Below are 26,308 nucleotides of genomic sequence, written 5' to 3' on the forward strand. Positions count from 1 at the left end.
CACTGATTAAATTAAGCAACGGGGAGATGTGGCTGTCATGACAGCTGTCACAAATGGACATTTTCTGTTTTGTTAGCCGTAGGTCTGGGAGCTACACACGACCCATCTTGTTTCTCTTGACCATCAGATGGGAGACATGAGGATTTCAGGGGATAAGTGATTTTCTTCTGGTTTCAAAATTGAGGAGGAAGGCGAAGCAGTACTCGGGGAAAACCCAAGAAATGGCCTGGAGCCTCAGAAGAATCTCACTGGGCAGACTGGCCCAGGTGGGCCGAACCCTCAGCTCTAGCCCTGGGGTCAGCTAACTACAGCCTCAGGGGCCAAATCGGGCCCTGTCTGTTTTTATAACAGTTTTATCAGCCACCCTTATTTGCTTACGCCTTGCCTGTGGTTGCGATATGTAAACTAATCGTGGTGACAGAGTTGAGTTCTTGCAACACAGGCTCTGTGTCCCTGAAAGCCTGGCATATTTGCTGTCTGGCCTTTCGGAGAACACATTTGTAAACGCTTGCTCAAAGTGAGAAGGGGTTGAACTAAAGCAGCCCTCTCTCCTTTGGGGCTTGCTCCATCAGAACTTATCCCAGGACCAGCATGTCTCAGTCAAGTCCGGTTCTTACCCAATCCCCTTCTAAAGCTCTGTTCTTGAAATGTCACCTAGGTTTCCAAAAGAAATGTTTCAAAAGACACTAGGAGTGAGTCTTCTCTCTCAGAAAAAAAAAAAAAAGCTCTTTGCACATATACAGTCTTGGGTCTGGCCTGGCTGTGAGTCCTTCCTGTACCTGCTGAAAATAAAGTGCTGGCAAAGGGACACTTCAGATAAAAGGTTTATTTAATTTGTGAAATTAAACAAGCAGCAGAAAAAGGTTGGCTCCTCTGGAAAGTTTATAGAGGTTAGTAGAAGAATGTGGCCGCACCCTCTGGTTTCTTTGTATAAAAATATCTTAATGTACAAAGCGTCCCTGAGAAATGACTCTTTGCATTTGTTTTAGGAGCAGTGTGCAGAGGGAGGATCATTGGAGGTTTGGGTGAGGCGGGCGGAACCATGTGGCCCCTCCTGTTCCCTGCACTGTTTATCTAAAATGCCTCTAAATTCATAGGCCTGTCTGGCTGGTCTCAGATACTTCTCATCTTTTTGCTGATAGGTGTGTGCGTGTGCACGTGTTGCTAGGGATTGAACCCACGGACATTTTACTTTTTTTTTTTTTTCAGTACTGAGGATGGAACCCAGGGGCATTCTACCTCCCAGCAACATCCTCAGCTCTATTTTTTATTCTTTATTTTGAAACAGGGTCTCACTAAGTTGCAAAGGGCCTCACTAAGTAGCTGAGGCTGTCCGCAAACCATGATCCTCCTGTCTCAGCCTCCCGAATGCTGGGATTACAAGTGTGTGCCACCACACCGGTGGCGGCATTTTACTTTTAAGCTATACCTCCATCCCTTTTTTTTTTTTTTTTGGTCTCAAAATGGGGTCTTGCTAGGTTGCTGAGGCTAATCTCTAACCTGTGATCCTCCTGTCTCAGTCTCCCAAGTACTGGGATTGTAGGTATAGGCCACCATGCCTGACTTTATGCTACTTTATTTTTTGTGATACTGGGGGTAGAACCCAGGGGCATTCTACATCCAAGCTACACCCCAGACCTATATTATTCTTTATTTTGAAACAGGGTCTCACTCTGTTGGAGAGCCTCAATAAGTTGCCAAGGTGACCGCAAACCTGCAATCCTCTGGTCTCAGCCTCCCAAGTACTGGGGTTACAAGCCAGCCACCACACTAGTTTATGCTAACTGCTACCTCCTCCTCCTCCTCCTCCTCCTCCTCCTCCTCCTCCTCCTCCTCCTCTTTTTTTTTTTCCAGTACTGGGGATTGAACCCAGGGGCATTCTACCTTTGAGCTATACCCCCAGCCCTATTTTTTATTCCTTACTTTGAAAAAGGACCTCACTAAGTAGCTGAGACTGGCTGGGAATCTGCAATCCTTTTGTCTCAGCCTCCCAAGTACTGGGATCACAAGTGTGTGCCACTACCCCCTCCCCCTTATGCTACCTTCTTTAAACTAAGGCTTGTCTTTTGTGCTCTTGAAGAGAGAAGAAATCAGTAAAGAACATTTTCTTCTGCTCTTAGACAAACTGCCCTCAGGAGCTATTTAGAGTACCAGTGAACTTATGGGGAGGGGATGTGTCTCCGTGGCAGGAGAGGCAGGGCACACTCGCCTGCCTCCTGGAAAATACCTCGCTCTTCCCTGAGCAAGCATGGCAACCACGCTGTTGGTCTGATCTCCATCCTTCCCTGCTCAGCAACACCTCGCCTTGATGTGGCAGCTGGAGGCTGGGGTGGGGGTGGGAAGGATTCACACCCCACAGCTGCCTATTGGAACCCTGGCAGAGTTTAGGAATACTTCTCTGCCTTTCATCAGAGAATTATGTGTGAGTGAGAGCACCATTTAACCCTCTCTGCGTCTCAGAAGTGCTTCTAGGGGAGATTGTGGGGAAAAGGGAATGGGAGGCGAAAGGCAGACTGTGGTCCTGTGTCCTGGGATGGGGATGTTGCACTGTTTGCAAAGCCTCTGAAAGTCAGGTAATAGAGGGTGAGGCTGCAGGTGGAAAGAGAGGTGGGAATATAAGATGGTTGAGATTGGCTCGTAGGTACCAAATAAACAGAACTCAGACCCTGAGCCCAAGTCAGATGCCAGCCAGCACTGGCATTGCCCCCAAATGACTCTCTCTTAGGACAGCTCCCCTCTGTGACCATGAGACAGCCTTTGATATTCTTTTTCTCCTGGTTCTATCTAGATGAAAGGCACCCGGTGAAACCTCAAAGGTGGGGCACAGTACCCTCAGAAATGGTCTGAGACATAAGCCTACATTCGAAGCCATTAACAGTGGTTATGGAGGTTGCATTCAGCATTTATTAGTCTAAGACAGCAGTTCTCAGCCCTCCACTTGAGGGGCCACCTTCACGGTGCACCCCATCTCCATTTCCATGGGTTCTCTACAGGTAGAGCACAGATCCAGGTCTCTCTGCTCCTGCTGTGCTCAAAGCTCACAGCCTCCCTAGTTTCCACCACGAGATGCTAAAGATAGCCACCTGGTCAACAACTACACAGCTGTGGTTATGGGCTTTATATATTTTTACTGGCTTCTCTCTTATTCTTTTTTCTTTTATTGAAAAAAAAAAACTGGGTAAGAGGAAACAACCCCTCCCTTTAATCTCACCACTTTGCAGTCCTTTTTTTCCCCTTTTCTTTTATACAGTTTTCCACCTAAGGCTGAAATATTAGTGAAAGATGCATGACAGCACCATAGTTATAGCCATTGCTTATAAAAAAAAATAGGAAGAAAAGAAAAGAAAGCGTACCCAGGCTGCATTGTGTAAGATGTGACTCATAACAACACTGATTTTTTTTTTAAATCGCATGACAACACACTCTATTCATTTTCCCTTCTCCCTCTCCTTTCTCTACAGTTCTCTTTTCTTCCTGGCTTCTCTTTAGTACTAACACACCCTGGTACACAAACTAAGTGTATACAAGAAGCAGAATGCACAGGGCGATTAGAATAAAAAGACAATGTGGCACAATACGAAATCGGAGGCAGAATATAAAAGACACTTCAAATATGAAAGATTAAGAATACCTAATAAGCCCAGGTCCAGAGGCCACTTTTATCACAATTCTCTAAGGATTTACCAAGTACACATTTATCTCTCTAATGAGTGAGATTATTTCGGTCACATGGTTAATTTATAATGGAAAAGAAAAACAACCCCAACTAAAAAAAACTAACAATTTAAATGTTGTTTCAATGTCAACTCTTCATACATTGCCTGCTCAACCTGATTTCTCTTTATTCACCTTTTTTTTGAATGAAAAGGCCATGTTTTTGTCCTGCCCATGAGAGGAGCAGAATGCAGGTCACTAGATTAGATGGAACACACATTCCTCTTTCCTCTCCCAAATGGAACAGTTTGCATGGGTAAAAACACAGAAAGGCATCCTGAAGTCAAACAGCTCTTGGCCCAAAGGAAGTGACCTCCTAGCCCTCGGTCTTCTGGCTACCAGCTGGGAACTCTATGTATAATGTGCCAATGTGATACAAAAGAAGTCCCTTCTCAGTCCCATTCTGCTCTTGATTCTGCGCTCCATGGCCAAGTCTCTGCTCTCCAACACTTGATGGCCTCCTGCCAAAGATGCTCACTGTCTTCCACGACAGCATCCATGGGACCATCCACAAGTGACCCCTTGCCTCTGAGTAATCCCCAAAACAGCCCATTGGGAGCACACTGAAAACTCTTACCTCCAACCCACTAAGTGCTGTGTTTATTTTAGCTAAAGGAGCACAGCTGCTCAGATGAGATTTTATTGATATTATTTTTCACAAGCAAGTACAACTGGGCTGTATAGCCTCACAGTACCCATGGCTTTGAGGAAAGCAGAGGTGCCTGCATTGCTTATTCTCTTACGGAAGCAAAGCCCTTCGCCCTGACCTGGTGCACACACAGAATATCTGGCAGTTGCCAGCACGTCTTGAACCACTTCTCTGGGAGCTTTGAGTCTGGACAACCCAAAGAGAGGTGAAACAACACACGTAGCCTTCACTTCCCCGATACCAGTGTTACCTTGGGTCCTGAAGGTTAGAACTTGAATTCAACTGTAATCCAAGTGGTTCAGGTCGAAACTCAGCTTTTGTTCCAATACTGTGTCCACATAATCTCACACCCTGAGCGTGCAAATGTATGCGTACATACACTCTTAATACTTTAAAATGTGGAATGGGGAGCAGCATGAAGTTTGGGGGAGGCGAGGAAGGGTTAGTGAGCAAGAAATGTGATCTATGTAAGCCTGTAATCGAGGAAGGAAACACTTTCCCCCTTCATCCACTGCCTCAGAGCTGTGGGTAATGAGTAGGACATTAGGCGAGATGATTTGGAGTCCGGGAACACATCTAGGTGGCAAACTAGGAATTCATCTCTTTCTAGCCAGGAGCTGGACAGATTAATGAGAGTGAAGATAACAAGTCTAGACATGGGATATAAAAATGGCTGTCCCGATCTCTAAAATGCTGCCACCTATAGGGTTAAGCCTGGCCAGTACAAACACAAAGGGTAAGGCAGCCCTCAAACTGCATGCCCCAGATAGGTGCTGAAGACTCCTGGGGGTCAGCGTCTCCCTGGGTGCTTTCCTACTGGGGCTAACTGTGGAGAGTCACTTAGGGAGGCTGCTGAGTGTTGAACACTAGAAACCTGGGAAACGTCAACAGTGTCAACCAGCTGGATGGCAAAGAGGGAAAACACAGACCCCACTGCGGTAAAAACACAAACATAACCAACCGTCCAAGATCAGAGGCCTTTTTTGTTTAACCCTAGATGAGACAAGCATCCCAAATTTGTCTTTTTTTCCCCCTCTGCACTCTATTTACTTTCTTAGGGAGAAAAATGCCCCTTCTTGTTTTTCAGTCCTGAATTTAACTCTATTACCCACGTGCCCCCTTGGTCCCCTTACGAGACATCAGCCCCAGAATCCGGCGACTTTCCCGTTCCTGACTACCCTCCTTGTCTTTCCCCATCGTTCTTCTTTTACAAGCCTGCCTGCCACTGCATCTCACCGAGGGTTAATTGAGACTGCTGCCTTGGTACCCTGGAGCTGGAAAGAAACCATCTTCAGGCTAAGATAAATCATTGCCACCTCATTTCACTTTTAATTTACTACAAATTTTTTCCCCCTCTTAGTTCTGTCTTCCCACAGCCTTCCCTTTCTCAGACTCCTGCATTTTCAGCCTCATTGCTCCCCGTTGGACAATGCAAGGCTGAAAGGTTTATCTGTAACCTATTTGTCTCTATTATAGGTTTCTAAACTTTAATTAAACAAGAGACAGTGAGGATCTCAATCCTCACATCTACAGGTGTTTCTTGCGCCATCTGGTGGTGAGAAGGTGCAGTATCTGTTTTCTCTTGCCAGCTTTGTCAAGTTGGGGAGTTAACCCCCCACCCGCTACCACCACCATCCACATCACATGGGGGTAGGAAAAGGCATGCAGAGGAAGAAAAGAAAAAATATTCTGTTTACCTTTAAAATTCTCACCTGCAAAGGCTGAGATGGGTTCTGAAACAAACAAACACAATTTTTTTGAGTTAGCAAAAGGGAAGAAATAATTGGATGAACATAACAATGATGACTTCCATGAGACTTACTGGTAAGATTCTATGGAATGTGCCCCATGCCCTCCACATATTCTAGGTCTCACATATCATCATCACTGGGTTGGGGTGGAGGAGAGGAGTCTCAAAATGGCTTTGGAACAAAAAGTCCTTCATAGAGTGATGAGTCCCCAAAGCATTGTAATCAGTCATTTACCACTGATTACTTTCTCAGAGCCAGGATTACTTTTAGATGCCCGAAGCCTGAGAGTTACCCTAGGGGACTGGGGCGGTCTCAGTTGCCCTGACATCATTAGGCACACACACGCCTGGGACTTGTGGACCGAGAAAAGCACTGGGTGACTTGTTGCAGCCACTCTGCCAACGGAAAGCAGGTCCTACTCCTTCTTGGGATTTCCCTCCTGTTTGGGGCATGCCTTGACTCTGATGTGAGATGGTCAGGGTGCCTTTGGGGCCTGACAGGAGGGCTGGCTTATCAAGATGATGGGAATGGTCTCCCCTCGTTGGCCACCTGGTATGCAGTGTTTAATCCTATACCTCTGGGACTGAGGCATTAGAGGTATTGGCTTTAAAGCAAAAGGTTACATCTTACTTCACATACCATAATTTGCCCTGCAACTCATTCATATAAAAGAACTACTCGGGTAATTGTGTTATCGCTCTATAGACCACGTGTACTATTTTTGTTCATGGCTGAAGGCTTCCATTAAATCCATCAAACCTTTCCAGCATGTAATTCTGATTGGCAGTTATTCTCATCCTCTAGCATTTTCTTTTCTAAAAACTGGAGTTTGACGATGGGGTCTTGGCACCCTGAACCTTCATATATTTAGTGCACGTCTATTTCTGATTGGGAACACAGATATAAGCCTTCACCCCATCTCTCACCCCTCCCACTATGAACTCAGCCCAAGATATAACTACACCCATACCTCACCTCCAGCTCAGACTGACACCGCCCCACCCTGCGGGAACAAGTGTGTATGAAAATAGCATTGCTTCCTCCTTATATCCCGGCCCTCGGTGTCTTATTGGAAAAGAACCACGATGAGACAGGTAGTCACGTACCCATGCAGTTTTCCAGCGGGACGTCAGTGCTGATCCGAATGTCATCAATGGCGATCTCTCCTGAATGCCCTTTGCCTATCACCCCCTCGAACACAATCTAGAAACCGGAAGAACAAGAGCCAAAGTTAACTGAGCTACTTGGTCCAAGCGGTGCAGATTTTCGGTTTCCATTTTCTATTCACTGCAGCTTAACGTGTGTGTGTGTGTGTGTGTGTGTGTGTGTGTGTGTGTGTGTGTTACTCCACCTGGTACACATCTGTTGACCACATGGCTAGAGCTCTAGAGATCTTAATTTAAACAGAATTGGATCAAATCAAATACATATCGTGGGAAATAAGAAAATATAACAAGGTGATGAATATTTGTTCTCCAGTAACTAGAATATATTAATTAAAGTGACCATAATCAGGGCATGTTTTAAGGGGGGATGATGAAATCTTCCTGGCTGTTTTTGAGGTTCCTTCCTTTCAAGTGCCCGATCCAGGCATCTGAACATCAGAGGCTGCGAGCAGGTGAGGGTGATGGGAGCAGCGGTTGCTGCCGTTTGGTTTTCCTGGGGGTAACACTGCCTTATGGCTTCTTGGTCTAATTTGCTTCAGGGTCCATCTAAGAAGGGAGAGATTTGCCCTTTCAACAGTGCTTTACTGAGTGCCTACTATGTGCTCGGCACAAGGACATAACAAAACCTAAAATGATGAGACCTCAGCCCAGAGAAACTCGTTGTCTGTGGGTGAGGCAAAAATGCCAACAGGTACCTAAACCTATACTACACGTATTAGGTTAGTTAAGTGGGAACCCAGGTGGGGTGGGAGGGTCTCAGGATGCCGTCCCACCTTGAGAGATGGCTGCCCGCTGCCCACAGAAGCCCCCTCTGCTCTGTGGTCCCCAGTAATTCCTCGTTCTCGCCCTCCCCAGGTTCTCTCTGCAAACGAGCACATGTCCTCTGGCAAGCCGAGCGAGCAGTTGGCTGCCTCACCGGCCATCTGTTGCTGCTCCCCTGCTCCCCGTCTGGGGAGGAGCAGGTTAATGCTTTGGCTGGTTCTCAGTCACTTCATCCACAGTGTGTGTACTCCTACCCAAGACGCAGCTACAGCTGCGCGTGCCCATCTGTGCCTCCGTCTCTTGCTCCGTGGGACAGAGATACCAGAGCTTGATTCCTGGAGCAGTCAGAGGACGCACTTATTTAGGGCTGGGTCTGGTCTGCTGGTCCTTAGCGCAAACTGCCTCTGCGCCCCTCCCTCTGCTCACACTCCCCAGAACAGGTCTGGGAGGATATTCTCATTTCTTCCTCCATTCTTAGGGGCTCCCCAGACCCCTTCCCTGGTATGCAGAGGGCTTGTTTGTGTTTATTTCCCTGGCTTCTGTGTCCCTTTGTCAGCCTACCTGATAACGATCTAAAATAAAATGGAGAGAAGAAACATTTGTTGGAGGAGATTTCAGCAATATAAAAGGCAATAGGAGGAACAAAGAACCAAGTCTGGGTGTAGAGATAGGCACATTCTGAATAACAAATAAGAGTGTCATTTAGTTGCCATGGTGACCAGAGAAGCACAATGAAAACAGCAGCGCTTAACCACGTCCTCTAATGATGAATGGGCACAGCCCTCTGAAGTATTGAAATATTTCAAGTCAAGGGATCGCAATGATTCCCTTGGACCCCCCCCCCCCACCAAACTCCCCTCCCCACCCCACCTGATACTCCATGTCGTAGCTGGGCAAGATGATGCGCCCGTGCTTCCAGTCGCCGCCCTGGTCCTCCCGGATGACCCAGAGGAGCTTGCTCTCCTGGTTGTCTTCCCGCACCACCTGCAGCGCCACCCCGTGGCCGCCCGTGGCTTGGTACTGGAACTCCATGCACACCGGGCTGCGGGGCAGGTGGACCGGAGGGCTGATGAGCCGCCCATACTGGCCCTCTCGCCGGGCATCGCTCTGCAGCCGCAAGAAATTCTTGTCATCTGGGGAGGCAAACCCAAACAGAAGTTCATGGTAAATGCTTGGGAAGGACACCAGTTTGCAACTGTGGTCCCTGCAGGGCAAAGCTGAGACCAGAGTTTAGGTGCCCTTGTTCTTCAAGCTCTGTGTCCTGTTCTTAAGACTTTTTCCAAGTTCAATTCCAATGCTGCGTCTTTGTGAAGCCTTAGTCTTTGTGTCAAGTGGGTCCCTCCTCCCATTTTTCTTAACGCCTTCCTTGTATCTCTTTCACACACAGCACCTGTTGTGGTCTGGCTTACCCTGGCCAGTTGGGTTGGGTTTCTCTTATCTCTCTAGAGTCTAAGAGGACAGACTCATGTCTTACTCATCAAGGGCTCACTTAAAGACCAATACAGTCCAATGACCTGAATTACAGGGGACAGTTTATGGGGGTGAAATGGCTGCTAGGCTGTAGGGTGATTCTGGCCAGGTGGTTTATGTCTCAGCCCTTTGTCTTGGGCATTTTCCAAATGGAAGACATTTAAACCTCTGTCTCTGCCAGTGCTGATAAATGATGACCGGCCTCCAGGGATGGTCACTCAGAAGCCTGTGTCAACTTTGGGCAGAACAGGGGGTGGTGGTTGCTTCAGGGGACCTGACATTCCACTCCCTTCCTTGTACACCCAGGGAGGTCTGAAGTGTCCTTTCTCACATGGCTCCAATGATAAAGATACAGGTATTATTATTATAAACAAAGGCTATGTGGTTAGCAGAGAATATACATGTTCTCTGAGAAACTAAGTTTCGGCAATCCAAATGTTTGGAAGCTGGCCCTTTCGGTGATTGATTTTCAAATACATCAGACACTAATGGGGAAGACAGAGTTCTGCAGGCAGCAGATGCCCTGTCTTACAGATATAGGTACGGAGAGCAGCACCTGCAAATCTACCTTGTGAGGGAACACCGGGGCCACCTGTACAGACAGCAAGGTGCCTTTGCAGAGAGAATCTCACTACATCAGGGCATCTTAGACTTAATGCTCTGCAAGAGGGCAGGAAACAGAGTTTTCTTATTTACCAGTGACCATGAGCATCCTGAGCTTGCTGGGGAAGGACAGGCTGGACTCCAGAGCCCCGGGGAAATGCTGCCCTCCCTGGTCACTGGTTCCTCATTGTTAATCCTGCCAACAGCATCTGAGCTCGTGGTAGACCTCCCTTGGTGGCCCCAGAAATGGCTCCCCTCTCAACTTCTGGGTGGCCCGCCTACTCTGCTAAGTCCCTGCCCCATCTTCAACTCTGAGATTATTGCTTCAGGATCTGCCTTCACCTCAAGTCAAATTAGACCAGTTTGGGATACATACATGGGATTCCAGTTTGTGCCTCCTCCCCAAAATCAGCACAGGTGCCTAAAAAGCAGCCGTCTTCAGGAGAGAATTTTAACGCTATGGGGGTTGGCTGAGGGCGGAGATCCTGCTGCTGTAACCAGACACTCAGTGATCTTTGAAACCTATGCTTGCCTTTATCAGATCTTATTGCTACTGCTATTAATGATAATAATTACAACTCATATTTGCATAATGCTTTCCAGGTTACAAAGCACGTTAGTATTTCATTTCCTCCTTGCTAGATGCTTGTGAGCTAGGATTTACTAATCTTAATTTGCACCTGAGGCTCAAAAAGGTTAAAGAGACTTGTCCACGGTAGAGAGCTGGTTAAACGGCAGAGCCCAGACTTGACTGAGGGCTTCCTCATCTTTGTGCAATGAGCTCCATATTTAGGCTGAATCGAGGTAGACTGGCTTCCCCGCGGGGTCTGCTACTGCCTTTTCTCTTTTACCCATAATGCCTCGTCCCTCACCCCTACTTCTCCACTATCCCATCTCTTTTGCCCAGTCCTTTTCTGATCCTTCTGGCCCATGCAACATTAATCCCTGCTTCTCTCAATAACTCTGGCCTTTAGTGACTATACTACTGGTTTTCCTGGCTTTCAAATGAACTGGAGGCCATTTTCTGTGGATTTCAGCAGGTAACTAACCACTACGTGGTGCCATAATTTCAGTGTTTCACGTGTGTCTTTCTTATCACCGCGGGTAGATGCTAAGGTCCTAGATTTGCTCACATAAGGCTTAATACTGCTCCTTCCATCTTTACCCAGAGCGCCATATATTGGCACTGCTGAAAGAGATGTTGTTCCCATGAATGAATGAATGAACGAGTGAATGGCAAACACATGGATAAAGAATGTGAGGAGGCTGTACATTGGGAACAAGAACAGAGGGAGAACCCGAGAGTCTCTGGCAATCGCTCAGAATCGGATAATCTCTTCACAATCCCCTCCACTCTCTGGAGCCAACAGCTCCTTTCAAAGGTGAAGTGGACTCATACTAACAGGGTGACCTGCGGAGGCCCCCAGTCAGCTGAGGCCCCAGCGAGACCCCCCCCCCACCCCAGATGCACCCATACTCCTGGTCATTTCCAAGCCCTTAGAGTTCCCACCTCATCTATAAAGGAAATCAGATTTCAGAGACTTCTAATTCAGCCTTCTTTCTTCACAGTCTCACAAATAAGACCTACTTGCCGCCTGAAAATTGCTTGGCAGAAATACTGTCACTTGTGTGAATTTGCATTCTTAAGTGGCAGGGGAATCGCAGCATCACGGTTAGAATTTGGGAAGTAAAATGTGTGCAGGGTGTGAGGCAGTGGGCTGACTGGGTTTTAGCTGGGTCCGTTCTCTTGACTCATCCTGTTTCTAGAACTTCAGGGACCATCAGGCCAGAGGTTTCCCACTGGGCCTCTTGCAGGGACCCTCGGTATCCCCCTGCTCTCTCCTCTTTCTTCTCTTCTCCCCCTTCTTTCTCTCTTTCTCTCTCTTTCTCTGTCTTTCTCCCTCTCTCTCTCTCTCATAGTTGGATGATAATCACTAGGCATGCTTTAAAGGACCACGGCAAGACCAGGGAGTTAATGCTAGTGGCGTGCTAAGCACGAGCAGCTGAAGGATCATAATTCAGTGCTGACATCTGAGCTAATCCACTAGTTTGCAGAATCTCCAGACAAGCAGGCCTCTGGATTTCACTTAGTTAAATCATTTGTGCCCACTTGTCTGCTAAGTGCTATAAGCTCCAGGGAAGAAAGATGATATGTAAATTTAAGGAATTAGAGGTTGACATCAGTCAGGGGAACGCTGAGCTGCAGAATGTCCCTGCCGAATGTCCCTGCCTGTCACCGAGAGGGACCTGATTAGAACCAGGGACATCATGAAGAAATGACATAGACCATGAAAAACTCACAGAAAGGGAGAGAAAGTGCAGGGGAAGAGAATGAACAAACTGAGTGCCTACTATGTGCTGAAGGCTTTGTTTACCTTATCTTACACGATCTTCTCTGTGAGAGCTGGCTCTACACAATCAGAAACCAAGGCTCAGAGTATTGAATTCATGTGTCCATTCATGTGTCAACTCACTGGGAGAGTGGTGGACCTAGCGTCTGAACCCTGATGAGACTGAATAAACTTGCCAGGCTTCTCATCTAGGCTAGAATACTGGTCTAAGGCTCGGCTGACTTTGTTTTAGTACTGGGGTTTGAAGCCAGGAGCATTCTACTTCAGAGCTGTACCTACAACCCTTTTTATTCTTTTGATTTGAAACAGGGTCTTCATAAGTTGCTGAGAGCCTCCCTAAGTTGCTAAGGCTGTCCTTGGACCTGTGATCCTTCTGTCTCAGCCTCCCAGATACTGGGATTACAGGCATGCACCACTGTGCCTAGCTTTCACTAACATTTTAAAGCCATAGCTTTCTATCTGTAAAATAGCTCTTGCATAGGGCTGTAGGAAGGAGTAGATGAAATGCTCTATGTAAAGTGCTTTGCACAGTAACAGGGACACAGTAAGAGCTGATAAAAGTTATTTCCATTACTATACATACTGCCTATGATGCTTGCTTTTATTTTATTTGGAAAGAAAAGGGTAGAAAGACTATCAATAACTTGGGAGGACCAATCCAAAACTAAAAGAGAAATATGGTTTGGCTTGAGGACAATATAAATGTTTGTGGAATGAGACTGGTTTCCTAGGTCTGTCCTAACCCCAGAAACCAGCCAGCCTCAAGTTGTCCACCATGCACTTTTTACCACATGTCTCTTGTGCCAATCTACAGCAGACAAAATAAAGTGGTACATGATCCTGGAACAAGAGTGGGATCTCAAGTGACAGCTGGAGCAGGCCTCCCGGAGGAAGCCTGCTGAACCACCCCAAGCACACTGCCTGCCCTGTGCTCTAAGTTCTGCAGAGAAGGAGCTTCCACAGGCCGCATGGGCAATGTGTTGTCAAGGCCAATGAAATGAGCTTTAAATTTTCCTGAGGTCATTTAGATACCTTTCCTTCTATTCCTAAGGGAACAAGAAGTTCTGTTCTTCCTCCGACATAGAGACATTTCCACTCATAAAGAACCAGGACCTGAAGGAAACACAACCCTTCATTCTTGTTCAGCAGCGGAACCTATTTCCTTTCCATTGTCTTTTTGTTGGAAGCTATCCATTGCAGCCTCACAGTCACCAGCTACAAAAGCAAAAAGACAGCTTACAGCAAATGTCCCTTGTTCAGAGGCTTTGGTTGCACGAGGAGCTCTTCATGGACCCCTTCCCCTTCCAATTTAAATGTTTTGGCTCTTTTATAGATCTTGAGATCACACATGTGCTGCAAGTGAAGATTGTTCTTCTGAAATATCCCAATGTGTGGCCCTTCATTGCCAGGTACACAGGAAACTCTAAGCATATGGTGGTTGTTGAGGACTCATCAGAGAAAAGGGTGGGTCTGGTGGGGCAGGGGCTTCTTTAGTGATTTACTTGGCCCTTAAGAAAAAGTCCTTTGGATGGTCAAAAAGTTGCCTGAAAATGACAACTGACCAGCTAAGAAGTGGCCCTGCCTGCTGTAAGCTGCCTTTTTGCTCTTATAGCTGGTGACTGTGAGGCTGCAATGGATAGCTTCCAACAGAAAGACAATGGAAAGGAAATAGGTTCTGCTGCTGAACGAGAATGAAGAAACACTGTCTCAGAGATACAGTCCCTCTTCTCTTGAACCTGACGTGTTTGGGAGGCATTTTGCTAGATCCTGAACTTTGAGTTTGAGCAAAACATCTGCTATGGCCAACGATACAGAAAAAACAAGCACATGGGAATGGAAATGAGAGTTCAAAAGGGCAGAGAGGCAGGGCAGAGAACAGGGTCGGTCAGGCATTGCAACCTGCTGCTGTCTCTAGAAAGCGTCTCATGACATTTTACCTGGCGATTAACAGCCCCATCTGGCTTCCGCTGCTTAAGTTTCGTTCAAACACGTGACTGTGGCTGGCCCAACAGCAATGGATTCAATTGTGTCTACACCTTACCAAACCCTGAAATAAATCACCAGCTTGCTCCTCCCGGAGATCACAAAGCCAAACACACCATCTGTCCAATGCACACATCTCCTGGCTAGCATCTTGCCCTCCTACTAGAACCACCATCTGAAAGAATATTTAGTGCTGCAGGAGAGAGTCTCTTAGTATAGGTTGTACTTAAAACATGAGTCAGCCCCTCAGCTGGCCTGCCAAGGTCAGTCTATCTCTGCTAAGGCTCTCGAATTAACAACCAGTTAAGAGAAACATTGACTTTGGATAAACTCAGCAGGATGTTTTCAAGGTTTAAGATAAGAGTATTTTGCAGAATGTTAGGGCTTCAGGCCTTTCTTTGCAAGTACTACCTAGAGCTGTTTCTTAGTATGTCAGCTTTCACAAAGAGTTTTGTCACTGAGACAGTCTATTATTACTGTGCTAGCCCTTCATTATCAATCCACACATTGCTGGGGAACTCAATTAATCATGACTCTGAGAAAAACGGGGTCCCACCTTTTCCTCTCTAGTGTTGTCTTTTCTACAAGGCTAGAGATGTTTTCCTACCTTCTCGAAAGAAGGACCTCTTTCTATTCTTTCCTATTCCAGCTGAAAATTATTCTTTGAATATTAGCTTTGTGTGTGGTACTAGGGGTGGAACCCAGGGGACTTCTACCTGTGGCCAATACCCCCAGTCCTATTTTATTCTTTATTTTGAAACAGGGTCTCACTAAGTTGCTGAGGCTGTACTCAAAATTGAGATCCTCCTGTCCTAACCCTCCAAGTATTGGGATTACAGGCATGCACCACTGCACCTGGATGTCTGTTTTCTTTAAACCACTTTCATGATTTAAAGTTACTGAAATGAGGTAACACCTTAGTCATATTCACAAGGCCAGTCAATGTATAAAACAGAACACATTTAGGGATATCACACATTTGCGGATTATAAAGTTGACTTGGCATAGTATCTTTTATGTTTGGTCCTTTGTCTCATTCCTGACAGTAATAACAGTAATGACAATACTATTATTGATATTACTTAGTATTTACTTAGGACTTGTATATGTGTGCTGGGTACTAGAGATTGAACCCAGAGGTATTCTATTTCTGAGCTACACCTCCAGCCCTATTTTATTTTATTTTTCTTCTCTTTTCTTTTTTAAATTGATGCACAATTTCACATCATAATGTGGGTCATGTTGACAATGGCATATTCACACAGTACTTGGTGTCCCCCCCCACTTCCCCATTTCCCTCCCTCTACTGAGTGTCCAGGTTAACAATATTATAGTCACATGTATACACATAGTCGCATGTAGCTTTTCCATTAATGAACCTCAGCCTTCTTCCTCCCTTACCCTTCCTTCTTGGCTTTGCTGAGGTTTCAGCTCCATTATCTGCAGTCCCTCTGGTATCCCTAATACTTCCTAGTTTGAGGATATTAGAGAAAACATATCCCTTCCCTTTTTGTGCTTGGCTGATCTCACTTAATATAATGTTCTCCAGGTCTTTCCATCTTCTTGAGAATGGCATGATTTTGTTCTTTATTGCTGAGTAGAATTCCATTGTGTGTATTTCCCATAATTTTGCAATCCATTCATCTGTTGATGGAGACCTAGGTTGGTTCCATATTTTGGCTATTGCAATTGTGCTGCTATGAACATGGGTATGCATATGTTATTTGGAACCAAGGTCTCTATAAATTGCTGAGGCTAACTTTGAACCTGTGATCTTCCTGTTTCCACCTCCCAAGTACTAGGATTTCAGGCATGGGCCACTATGACTGGCTTGTTTAGGATTTTTTATTGATCAAAAAATAATTCCTATAGCACCTAATACTATGTTACTTGCTTACTTAACTATGGTTGCTTGGTGAGATGGAATGACTCCCCTCTCCAAATAGCCACTGAACACTTCTGATAAGAGATCATAGAGACGGTAAACCCCCCCCCTGCCAATTACTTGCTTCTTGTTTTACAACAAACCAAGAAACCAAAGCATCAGCACAGGCCCCGAGGTGTTTTCAAGTTGAAGTCCAGAGGCTTGGGAGCAGAGTTGCCCAGTACAACACTCCCAAGATGGACCTGTCCTGTACACACACCGATCGATGCCGTGTGACCACTATTAAGTAGGACTCGTGCAACAATAGAACTGAGCTGTTAGCTGTATGAATTTTAAATAATTCAAATTTATTTTTATTTTATTTTATTTATATTTTTGCGGGTCTGGGGATGGAATCCGGGGGCATTTGGCCTCTGAGATACACCCCCTGCCCTATTTTTTTTTCTTTATTTTGAAACCAGGTCTCACTGAGTTGCAGAGGGCCTCACTAAGTAGCCAAGGCTGTCCTCCTCTGGTCTCAGCGTCCCGAAAGCTGGGATTACAAGCGTATGCCACCACACCCGGCTAAATAATTCAAATTTATTTATTTATTTATTTATTTTTGTGGTACTGGGGGTGGAACCCAGAGGCTTTCTACCTCCGGGCTATACTCCCAGACCTTTTTTATATATTATTTGGAAACAGGGTCTCACTAAGTTGCTGAGAGCCTCACTAAGTAGCTGAGGCTGGCTTCGAACTTGTGCAATCCTCCTGTCTCAGCCTCCCAAGCGCGGGGATTACAAGCGTGCGCCACCACGCCTGGCAATAATTCAAATTAGCCAGCGGCTCCTGTATTCAACCCAGCCTCACTAGGTATCTGTTCTCTTGAGGCGCACTTGCCTCCTTCCTTAAAGACCTGAATCTGATCATCTGCCACACTCTGCTGGTGATCAAAGCCCCTGAGAATGCCTGCAGAAAATACCCCAGCTCTAGTAAGAGCGACACTTTTGTCATTGTAGCTGCAGAGAGGAGGCAAAGGGGGTCCTCGGAGAACACGGGCAGGCTCCTCCGCCACCACCAGGGGTCGCTGAGTTTGGAACCAAGTCCCCAGGGGCTGGGATGAACACGCTCTAGGCAGCTGGGCCACAAGCAGAGAGCTAAAAAAAGACCTTCGGAGTGGCTAGAAAGACTATCTTGAAAAACAAAACAGTGGAATGAAACCTGTGGGTGTCCTGTCACCCTCCAGCAACCATTACCGCTAGCCAAAAGAACAGAACTAATTGCTGACTTAAAAGGAGGAAAAGGGAGGGGGAGGGGCGGAGAAGAGAAAGAAAACAGGAGAAAACAACTAAATCAGAAAATATCTAAGGAATGTAAGAAGTTTCCACAGACACTTCTAATCACACGGTCTGTGTGTGATGTTTCAACATGGTGATTTCCTCTCTCTTTTCCATCTTTTTTCTCCATTCCCATTCCCTCTCTCTACCCTTGATGGAGACACCTCCTTCCTGAAATTCAATTACTACCGTTTACCTACCTAATAAGGGCCAGAGCAGCATGGCACACTTCTTTGCAAGAGGAGAATGGTCTCCTCTTTGCAGCACAGAGAAGTGTGGGTGATACAGTGGCTTTCAGGTTTGACTCTGGGCTGCCAGCCACCCTGAACTCATTAGCATTTTGCCCTGCCCCTAACCAAGCACAGCTGTTTCCTTTCTCCCAACTGCTCCCCTCAGGGCCCCATTTTTTTTAGAAGAAGAAGAAAGGACCACCCCGAATAGAAAGGGTATTCTATCTTCTGCTGAAAGCCCGATTTTGAGTTTTGTAAGCAAAAGGAAAATGGGAAATACAGAAAAGTGATCTTAAGATCATCAGAAGAGAGAGGAAAATGACTCTGGGAACAAGGTCATGATTTTGTTCCCTGGAGGCAGGTTACAAGTGCCACTCTTCCAAACTTCAAGGATTCCTCTGGAAGACAAAAACAATTATTTTCCTCCCCAACATGTTTAAGGGAGAAACAGCATTGGACCTAGCAGCTCCTTATGGCCCTAATTTTCTTTCTGTCCCCATCCATTCAGATGAGGATTGGGATTCTGCCCACTTTGTGAGCCTGCTCTGAAAAGCCCTCCCAAACCGCAGGGTGTAATGAATCAAGTGGAATGGGGACAAAGACCAGAACTCCCAACCAGTAGCAGAGGTCAATGGACCCAGCTGGCTCTCAGGACTGGACGAGGAGGGGGCAGAAGTGAGGTCCAGCGGTCCAGGCCAGGGTCCAAGGGAGGTGACTTATGCTTTTCCAGACGTACTTGCTAACCGGTGGCCTTATAGGCTGGACAGGGTTGGCCTTGGACACGCTTGGAGAAAAATCTGCTCAGAAAAGTGTAAGGGAGCAGGCCAGAATTATTAGAAGCCGAGATGGACACTGAATAAGGGCCAACAGATCTCTCCACCCATATGTACAGCCCTTTATTCCAAGTGCAGAGGCACTTGAAATACCTTATACACAGCCCTCATGGACGGACGAATGGACTGATAGACTCACACACACAAGACCACAAGAGTACACAGAGACACTACATATACACTCATAAACACATACCCCACTAACCTGCCTTCCATTCGAATAAAGATGGGGGTTGGGAAAAACCACCAATTAATTGGACGTAGTCTCAAAGGACAGGAAATGAAATGAAAAAATCCAGGCTGGGCTATAAAAATAAGTATTTTTTCCCAACATGCAGGAGACTCATTATATTAATTAAACATTATTGCAGTGAGTGAGGAGGAGGGTGATTAGGGCTGGGACTGGGCTAAGTGTTCTCTCCTGTGCCTGAGGCCGTGGCCATCTTCAGATACTAATCTCTCCAGCACTCAAATGCTGAAGAGATAAACACTTGAAATATGAAAATGTTTTTCTCTAGACCAGACGCTGTGACCCTCCTGGAAGCCGAGAGCTGGCTGAGTCAGAGGCCAGCCCCAAGTGCTCTCCTAGCACCGGTCCCACCCTCCCCTGGGGACAGCAGGCACCGCCAGCCTGTGGGGTGAGGCTGCTCTGAGGAAGCACCTCCCCCCCTCTTATTTCCTAGCCCTTTCCCCTTCTACACTGGCAACATCGGGTCTACTAAATCTCCAGATTTAACCCCTTTCCTCTCAAATGCTTATGGGGTCCCTAAGGTCCAAAGGAGGTGTAGTAAAATGGGAAGCCAGTGGCATGTTGAACCAATGTGCGTTGTTAGTAAGAGTCACAATTTTTGCAAGCCAGTTAAGTGAAGTCCTAATTAAATATTTATAATAGATATAGTTATAATAGATCATAGGGAAAGCAAAAAATAATAAATATCCCCAAATCAACCCTTCCTCATTATTTGGGTACATTTTTGCCAGTACCTCTGCTCTGAGGTTATAGTGTACCTCTAGAATAGAAAAAAACACTCCCTCGTGCCCCAATACTGCACCTCTCAACCCTGCCACCAGGGTACATGGTGGCCCAAGAGTGTGTACACCACTGAAAGCAGACAACATTACAGAGCAGGTTTTGTTTTTTTCTAATCTGTGAAAGCATGCTGTTGAACTGTGACCGGAGGCCGCTGGAAACGCAAGGGCAGTGGATACAGTACACAACTCTTGCTTCTCCCAGTTCGCAGTCTAAAGGCAAGGTTTCTCTATCAACAGAGCCAGCACCGGCTTCCGAAATCTGGCTCTCAGAAACCAAAGGGCAGGCTTACCAGGGTTTCAAGAACTAAGAGCAATTCCTCTCCAGAAGCCAAGGTTTTGGGCAGCTCTGCTGGACACACCCAAGGGTGTGACACCTATGGGAGTGGCCGCCTTTCTGTCCCTCCTCCACTTGGTTGGCTCCAAAGACTGTGACAACCTCAGAAAGATCACTCAGAATCAAGGCCAGAGGTTTCCCAATGAGACACTTTTTGGAAAAATGTCCAGCTGGAAGTTGCCCAGAGGTTCTAGGATAGTGGCAGCCAGTGCCGGCTCTGAGAAGACGACACTGGTGACTCCGCCCGGATCCTAGGGCCTCGATTGATCCTTCCTTCTGGGCCTCCTCTCTCCCTCCCAGCTCCCAGGCAGTGGTGTTGCAATCACTAGAGGGCTGGGAACCGCTAGTCTGTGCATTGACGTCTTGAGCAAAGACTGTGGTGGTTTGTGGGCAAAGAACAGAGAATTGCTCTGCGGTGGGAAGTTCCAAAGCTTGCAGGGGAATCAGAGTTGGAGAATGTGGGGCAGGCTAGCTTTCCACCTCCCAGCCTGCCGCGGGCTCACCTGGAAACGTCCGGTCGTTGGGGCTGGAGCTGCCGGTCCAGGTGCTCCTGAGCCATTTGGCGTGGTCATACATCCAACCACAGGGCTCTTCGGGGAAATCAAAGTTGCAGTTGAATCCTGAAGGGAGCTGCAAATCTTTGTCTAAAAGGGGGAGAAAAACAAGCCCGAGGAAGGCAAATGAGATGGGTCCAGAGAACAGGCACTGTGATGCTATTTAAATGTCTGGCAAAGCCTGAGTGGAGGGCAGAGAAAGAAGGGGCTCCTTTTGCTTATTCATTCAGCCCATCTTGGCGACCGCTGGCTGGCGGGTCAGGCTTTGGTCTCATCCTTCCCAGGCTTGAAAGCCAAGTCTGCCAGTGGTTCCCATAGTAAGCATTATAAATGAGGCCACCAAATGGCTCCAGGCTCTAATCAGCCTCTTCTGTCTACCTCGGAGAGCAGACAAATGTGAAAACTGCCATTCCCTAAATGCCAGAGAAGAATGTCTCCCCAGTGCCTCAGTGGAAGGCCGGTTCCCAACGTGCACCATCTCATCTCCTGCCAGCCTGGCTTTCAGAAGTGAGGGGGGCAGCCCGTTGGCACCCAGAGGGGCTGGAGTGCCCGCAAGGTTCTGGCCACTGAACCAAAAACGACCCCAGCAACGAGGCAGGCTTGCTTGCCCCCTCCTCTCTGTGCTACAGCTCTCATTTCAGGAGGTCATTTTGGTAACTCCAGGGGGGCAATTTGACATGTTAGGAGGAGTGACACAAAAGGGCCAGACCATCGGGCAGCCCAGCCCATCGGGCAGCCCAGCTCAGTGCTGACCAGGAGGAGAAATGATTTCACCTCATGCTGCCCCGGGGCGTGGGCTCCCAGGGGAGGCAGAGACTGTTTTTCCCCCCGGAATTTTTTTTTTTTTTTTTTTTGGTGGTACTGGGGTTCCTGGAAGCCCTTCTACCTCCGGGCTACACTCCCAGACCCATTTTTACATTTTTATTTTGAAACAGGGTCTCCTAAGCCAGCGCGCGGGGCTGGCTTCGAACCTGTGTGATCCTCCTGTCTCTGCCTCCCAAGCGCGGGGATTACAAGCGTGCGCCACCACGCCCGGCCTTCCCCCCGGAATTTTAAGAAGTGCTTCCACATGGCTTGTCCATCTGCTTTGGAGGACCACCTGCCTACGCTCAAAAGCTAACCCAAGAGGGTTCTTCAGGGTTCCCCTGGCTCCAACACACACACACACACACACACACACACACACACACACACACACACACACACAAAATGAGCTACTGCCCCAATATGCGATTAAGTAGGTAGGGTGGGGCATGGGGATAGAGAGGAAACAGAAACCCCAGTGTGGAGGGACGCTGGCCGGCAGTGCCGCAGAGGCAGCGGAAAAGTGCTGCCTAGGGCTGGTGTAGAGAGGAAGGGGGGTCTTTGGCCTTCGCACTTCCCTTTACAGGGTTCCCAGAGAGGAATTTCCATGGGGAAGGTTCAGAATGTAGGTTTGGAAGTCTAAAGGGAACAAGAGACTGGTAGGAACAAATTGTTTGCCCTGGGGGTGAGGAGGCTGGCGTCTAGGGGGACGGGGCACTGCTGACCTCAAGGGCGGGAGGCAGATCGCCAGCCGAACCTCTTTGTGCCTCCCTTCCCCCGGAAAGAATATCTGATGCTTGCCCACCCTTGGCCAAAGTCAGCTTGAGAGGAGCTGACACACATGGGATCTATTAAGAGGCATCAACCTGTGGCTTGGAAAAGCCAGCCCTTTGCCTTCACCATCCCCTTCTCCCGACAATTTTTGAATGTCTATTTTTCCATTCAAAAATATAGAGTAATTCAATATACCATAATTCCTCTCTAATGTTTATATGCATACTGTATCTCAGGAACCAAATTCCACACACCAAAAAAAGATCTTTTGCAAAAAAAAAAAAAAAAAAAAAAAAAAAGCAGAAGGGAGAGACCATCAAAGAAACCTCAAATCAAACAAACCACTATAAACGGTAAAATTATATTAAAAATAAACTTCTGAAAATTTGCAGCAGAACCCTTAAATTTTCCTTTGGGTTGTCATTTAGATAGAATCCCCACCCCCCTGGGCCCCTGACAAACTAACTCTGCAAACCTAATACTGTATATTAACTCCCTATGCATTCCATTTTTGGCTCTCAAACTGTCTTAAATATGTCTTGGAGGATTCTCCAAGTATCCTTCTTCTCTTCATAAAACAAAAACAAGTTCATTAAAATGTCAAGATTCTGTGTTCAACCAACCCTGACCAACAGTGTCCCCCACCCACACAATATACAAAAGCACATTCCCCAAAGCATATGCATTAGATTATCATTTCTCAGTCATACAACTTCAGAATTTATTTTTGGCTTTCCTCCCATTCTTCTCAGTAGCCATCTTTTGAAGCCATCCGCACGTTCTGCGCTGTCCTCATGCTATCATAGGCTGCAGGTGCCGGCTCCACAGATTTCGCCATCTATCTCCATCTTTATGTCCCTTCTCTGGCCTCTTTGCCAGTCTTCCCTCATTTTGTTTAATGAACATTTATTAATGATCAGCAATCTACTGTAAATCGAGGCTGCCGAACTGAAAATTCTAGCCAGAAATGACAGGTGTTCCAAAATTTGTGGTTTATTAGGAATGTCCTAATACTTGGTGACCTTAACTTTAAAATGTGACTTACTTTTGGGCTCTGCTGCCAACTCTTGTTTTTATCTAAGTTGGAGAGGCTCGGAAGATGAGTGAGAGGAGCGCAGCTTTCCCATTTGAAGAGATGATTCCCAAATGAGGACCCCTGAGTTTGAAGGAAGGGCTCAGGGTGCCTTCTCACATTTCTACCTTTGTCTCTGGCCTGCACACTTTCATAGAGGAAGCGAGCGACATACTATCTTGTAGAATCGTCCCCATTACACTTTCTTAAATCAGTGGTGGTGTGCGACACAGGAAAATGCAATTAAGTCATGGCTAACTGCTGAATTAACCTTAACCAAGTCACCTAGATGACCGCTGGGCCTTGGCTGTGAATTCCAAGGCTGAGGGTAGCTTTCCTTTTACAGAAAAAGTAAAGTATGGAGGGCTCGGCCAGCCACACGATTTCCCCCAGGTGCTCTCTCCTCGGAGGCACCTTATCTCAGCTGATCCCCAGTGGATCGGCATCCGTAGAGCCGTACTGGTTACAACATCTGAATGCTTCTGGACTGGTTATAAATAGTCCCTCCCCAAGCCTCTGAGTATTCACACCTCCTCGATCTCTTCCCTGAGAACCCCTGGACTGCTGACACAGGTGACCTCAAATCCCTGCCCAGTCATTGGCCGCTTTGACTGGTCTGTGCCTGAGCCATCCCAGATGCGATATGACACCCACCCTGATCCTTACCGTCCTCAAAGCTGCAGTTCTCGCCACACTCGGTGGCCTCTTCGTCGATGGGATAGGGGGTGGTGGTCTCTTCGCTCTTTACGGTGGGCCCCAGAGTCTCTACTGTCGGCCTTGAGTCTGTGTAAAGGTGAAGGAAAAGAACTCTGAAGCAGAGTGGGTTGCAACTCATAGGGAAAAATACCCCGAACTGTGTTTTTCTCTCTGAGTGTGGGCTTTTAAGAAGGAAAGTGAAGATGTGTGCATCTGGCCTATGGGGCCCACCTGTGCTAGAATGACCACAAGTCTCTACTGCCAAATCCATAAGTGAGACCTACTGGTGATCCCAGACATCTGTATTTGCACAAACCTGGATGGATGGGAAGATGAATTTAAGGGACCCGGGCTGTACTTGGTAAAAGTAATTTGGGGCTGTGCGGTTAGTGAGTGTGTGGCAACCTCGAATGCTTCCTGAATCCAGAGAGCAAGGTGAGGGGCGGTACTGGCTGTGGGGAGGCGGCCTGGTTGAAAGGGGCCGCCAACACCGGCTCCAGAGGATGGATGGAGGTCCGGAGAGGAGGTGGTCCGGTGTGGCCAGGCCTTTCCCCCAAAATGTTTTTTCCTCACAAGAAGCTAAAAATACCTGTGTGAGATCTCCAGGCTTGTAAATGTTTGTAACGTATTCAGAATGTATAATAAGGAGCACGCAATAAACCCTGGCGAGGCCAACGCTGGCCGCCGGCAGTCGTTTTAACCTGGGATCTAGGTGATTCATGTCTCCATTCATTCCCTTGTTTATTTGCTCACGCCTGTCATTCATTCGGGAATCGTTTGGGAAATGAATGGAACTATGAGTCAGGCCCTGGGTGGGGTGGAAAGAATTCTAGAAACTGGTGCTCCAGCCTTGTGTGTGGTGGGGTGGTGCTCCCCCAATAAGATGCCCCGGAGAAGTTGTGCATTGTTCGGCCCATTTCTATACCTGCTCCTTTGCGCTATTGTATGTGATTAGGCGCCTTTGTCAGGCACCCTTCAGGATACCATTTAATAAAACCAGGAGCTGGAGGAAATTGCTAAATACGCTGAATAGCTTTTTCACGCTCGACTTCCCACCTTTCTGCTATTAACTACTACGCACATAACCTTTCATACCTCCCTTTGCCGGCGTCTGCCTCTTGCTCAAAGTAAATAGCAAATAACCTCCAAGCGTCCTAATTTGTAAGTTCAAATTTGTCACTGTGTCATAGAATCTCAAACTCAATTGTAAAGCAAACTCTGGGCGGCAAGTCAAGAAGTAATCATTTGAAACGCAAACAAACAAACAGGTGAAGCAAATCTGTCAAATTATTTAGCTGCCGCAGCTCAACCCAGCCCATTATTTTTTCCTGTTAGCCTTTTGGGGGAGGAAGGAAGATGTGAACCAAGGGTGAATTCCAGAAACAGATGGAACATTGAAAAGGTTTTTAAAAATAAAAAAAAAAAAAGCCACATGACCTAAGGAGAACAGCTTCCGGAAATGTTAGGTAGCCAGTGGGTCAGCTGGTTGGTGGAGATAAAGTTAAATCTGGGTCGTTGGGGCCAGCGAGGCAACGAGAGGTCAGGACCCATAACTGAAAGTGAAGAGGCAGCATGGACCTCCGAGCCGCCTGTGTTTGTACTGGGCGCTCCAAGGTAACTGCCCGTCAAACAGCAGCGTTCCCCCGAAAATTGAAACCAGATGTCAGAGACTTCAAAGGGAAGGAGGCTGGACAAGGGTAACACGCTTCGACTCTGATATTCTGAGGGCCAGGCAGGGCTTTGAAATGGGAAACCCACTGCTGACCATCACCGGTGCAATTGGGGGCAGGTTGGGGTTGGGTGGGAAGAGGTCATCAGTGACTGTCCAGCTGGCCCAAAAGCAGGGTTGGGCTGGGAGAGATGGCGATGGATTGGAGGAAGGTGGGAGGTGGCCCCCAGTGGCTGAGTGACCCCTGGCAAGTGGCTTCCTCTCTCTGGGGTTCAGTGTTTCTGCCTGTGAAGGGGGGGCTTGGCTTAGCTCTGTGATTTTTTTTTTTCCCAAAGAATGTGTCACACTCGTTAGTAGGTTGTAGAATCAATTTTATGGGTCATAAGTGGCATTTATGAATCTGAACTATAATATTTCTGAGTGTACTTCCCTGATACGGATGAACACCGCTTTGGGAACCTTTTTAGTTACATTTACCTAAGACTGGTTTGCTGGGAACCAGGCAGCATTCTAGGTACTTCATAGGCAGCATTTTATATAATCCTCATAGTGATCTTAAGAGATGTAGATAGATTATTGTCATCCCTATTTTCCAGCAGAAAGACTAAGCTACTTGTCTGAAACTATGCGGCCAGTGAAGGCAGGGGGCAGGACTTGACT

General features: G+C 47.1%; 1 protein-coding gene across 6 annotated transcripts in view; it reads right to left on the reverse strand.

Moving 5' to 3' along the window:
* The window catches only part of NRP2 (neuropilin 2), a gene marked incomplete at both ends in the record, with an annotated part of 114,945 nt that overhangs the window by 23,017 nt on the left and 65,620 nt on the right, over window positions 1-26,308 (reverse strand). For 3 of the 6 annotated variants that reach the window (XM_080688970.1, XM_080688968.1, XM_080688972.1), the window contains 5 exons: window positions 6,076-6,096; window positions 7,221-7,317; window positions 8,913-9,175; window positions 20,583-20,723; window positions 23,950-24,066. In XM_080688970.1, the coding sequence (XP_080545096.1) occupies window positions 6,076-6,096; window positions 7,221-7,317; window positions 8,913-9,175; window positions 20,583-20,723; window positions 23,950-24,066 (639 nt within the window). Of the gene's footprint in view, window positions 1-6,060; window positions 6,097-7,220; window positions 7,318-8,912; window positions 9,176-20,582; window positions 20,724-23,949; window positions 24,067-26,308 lie in introns of all 6 variants that reach the window. The other 3 variants (XM_080688969.1, XM_080688967.1, XM_080688971.1) reach the window with 1 other exon arrangement.

The sequence above is a fragment of the Muscardinus avellanarius genome, assembly GCF_963383645.1.
Source record: "Muscardinus avellanarius genome assembly, chromosome: 2".
NCBI classification, from domain to species: Eukaryota; Metazoa; Chordata; class Mammalia; order Rodentia; family Gliridae; genus Muscardinus; species Muscardinus avellanarius.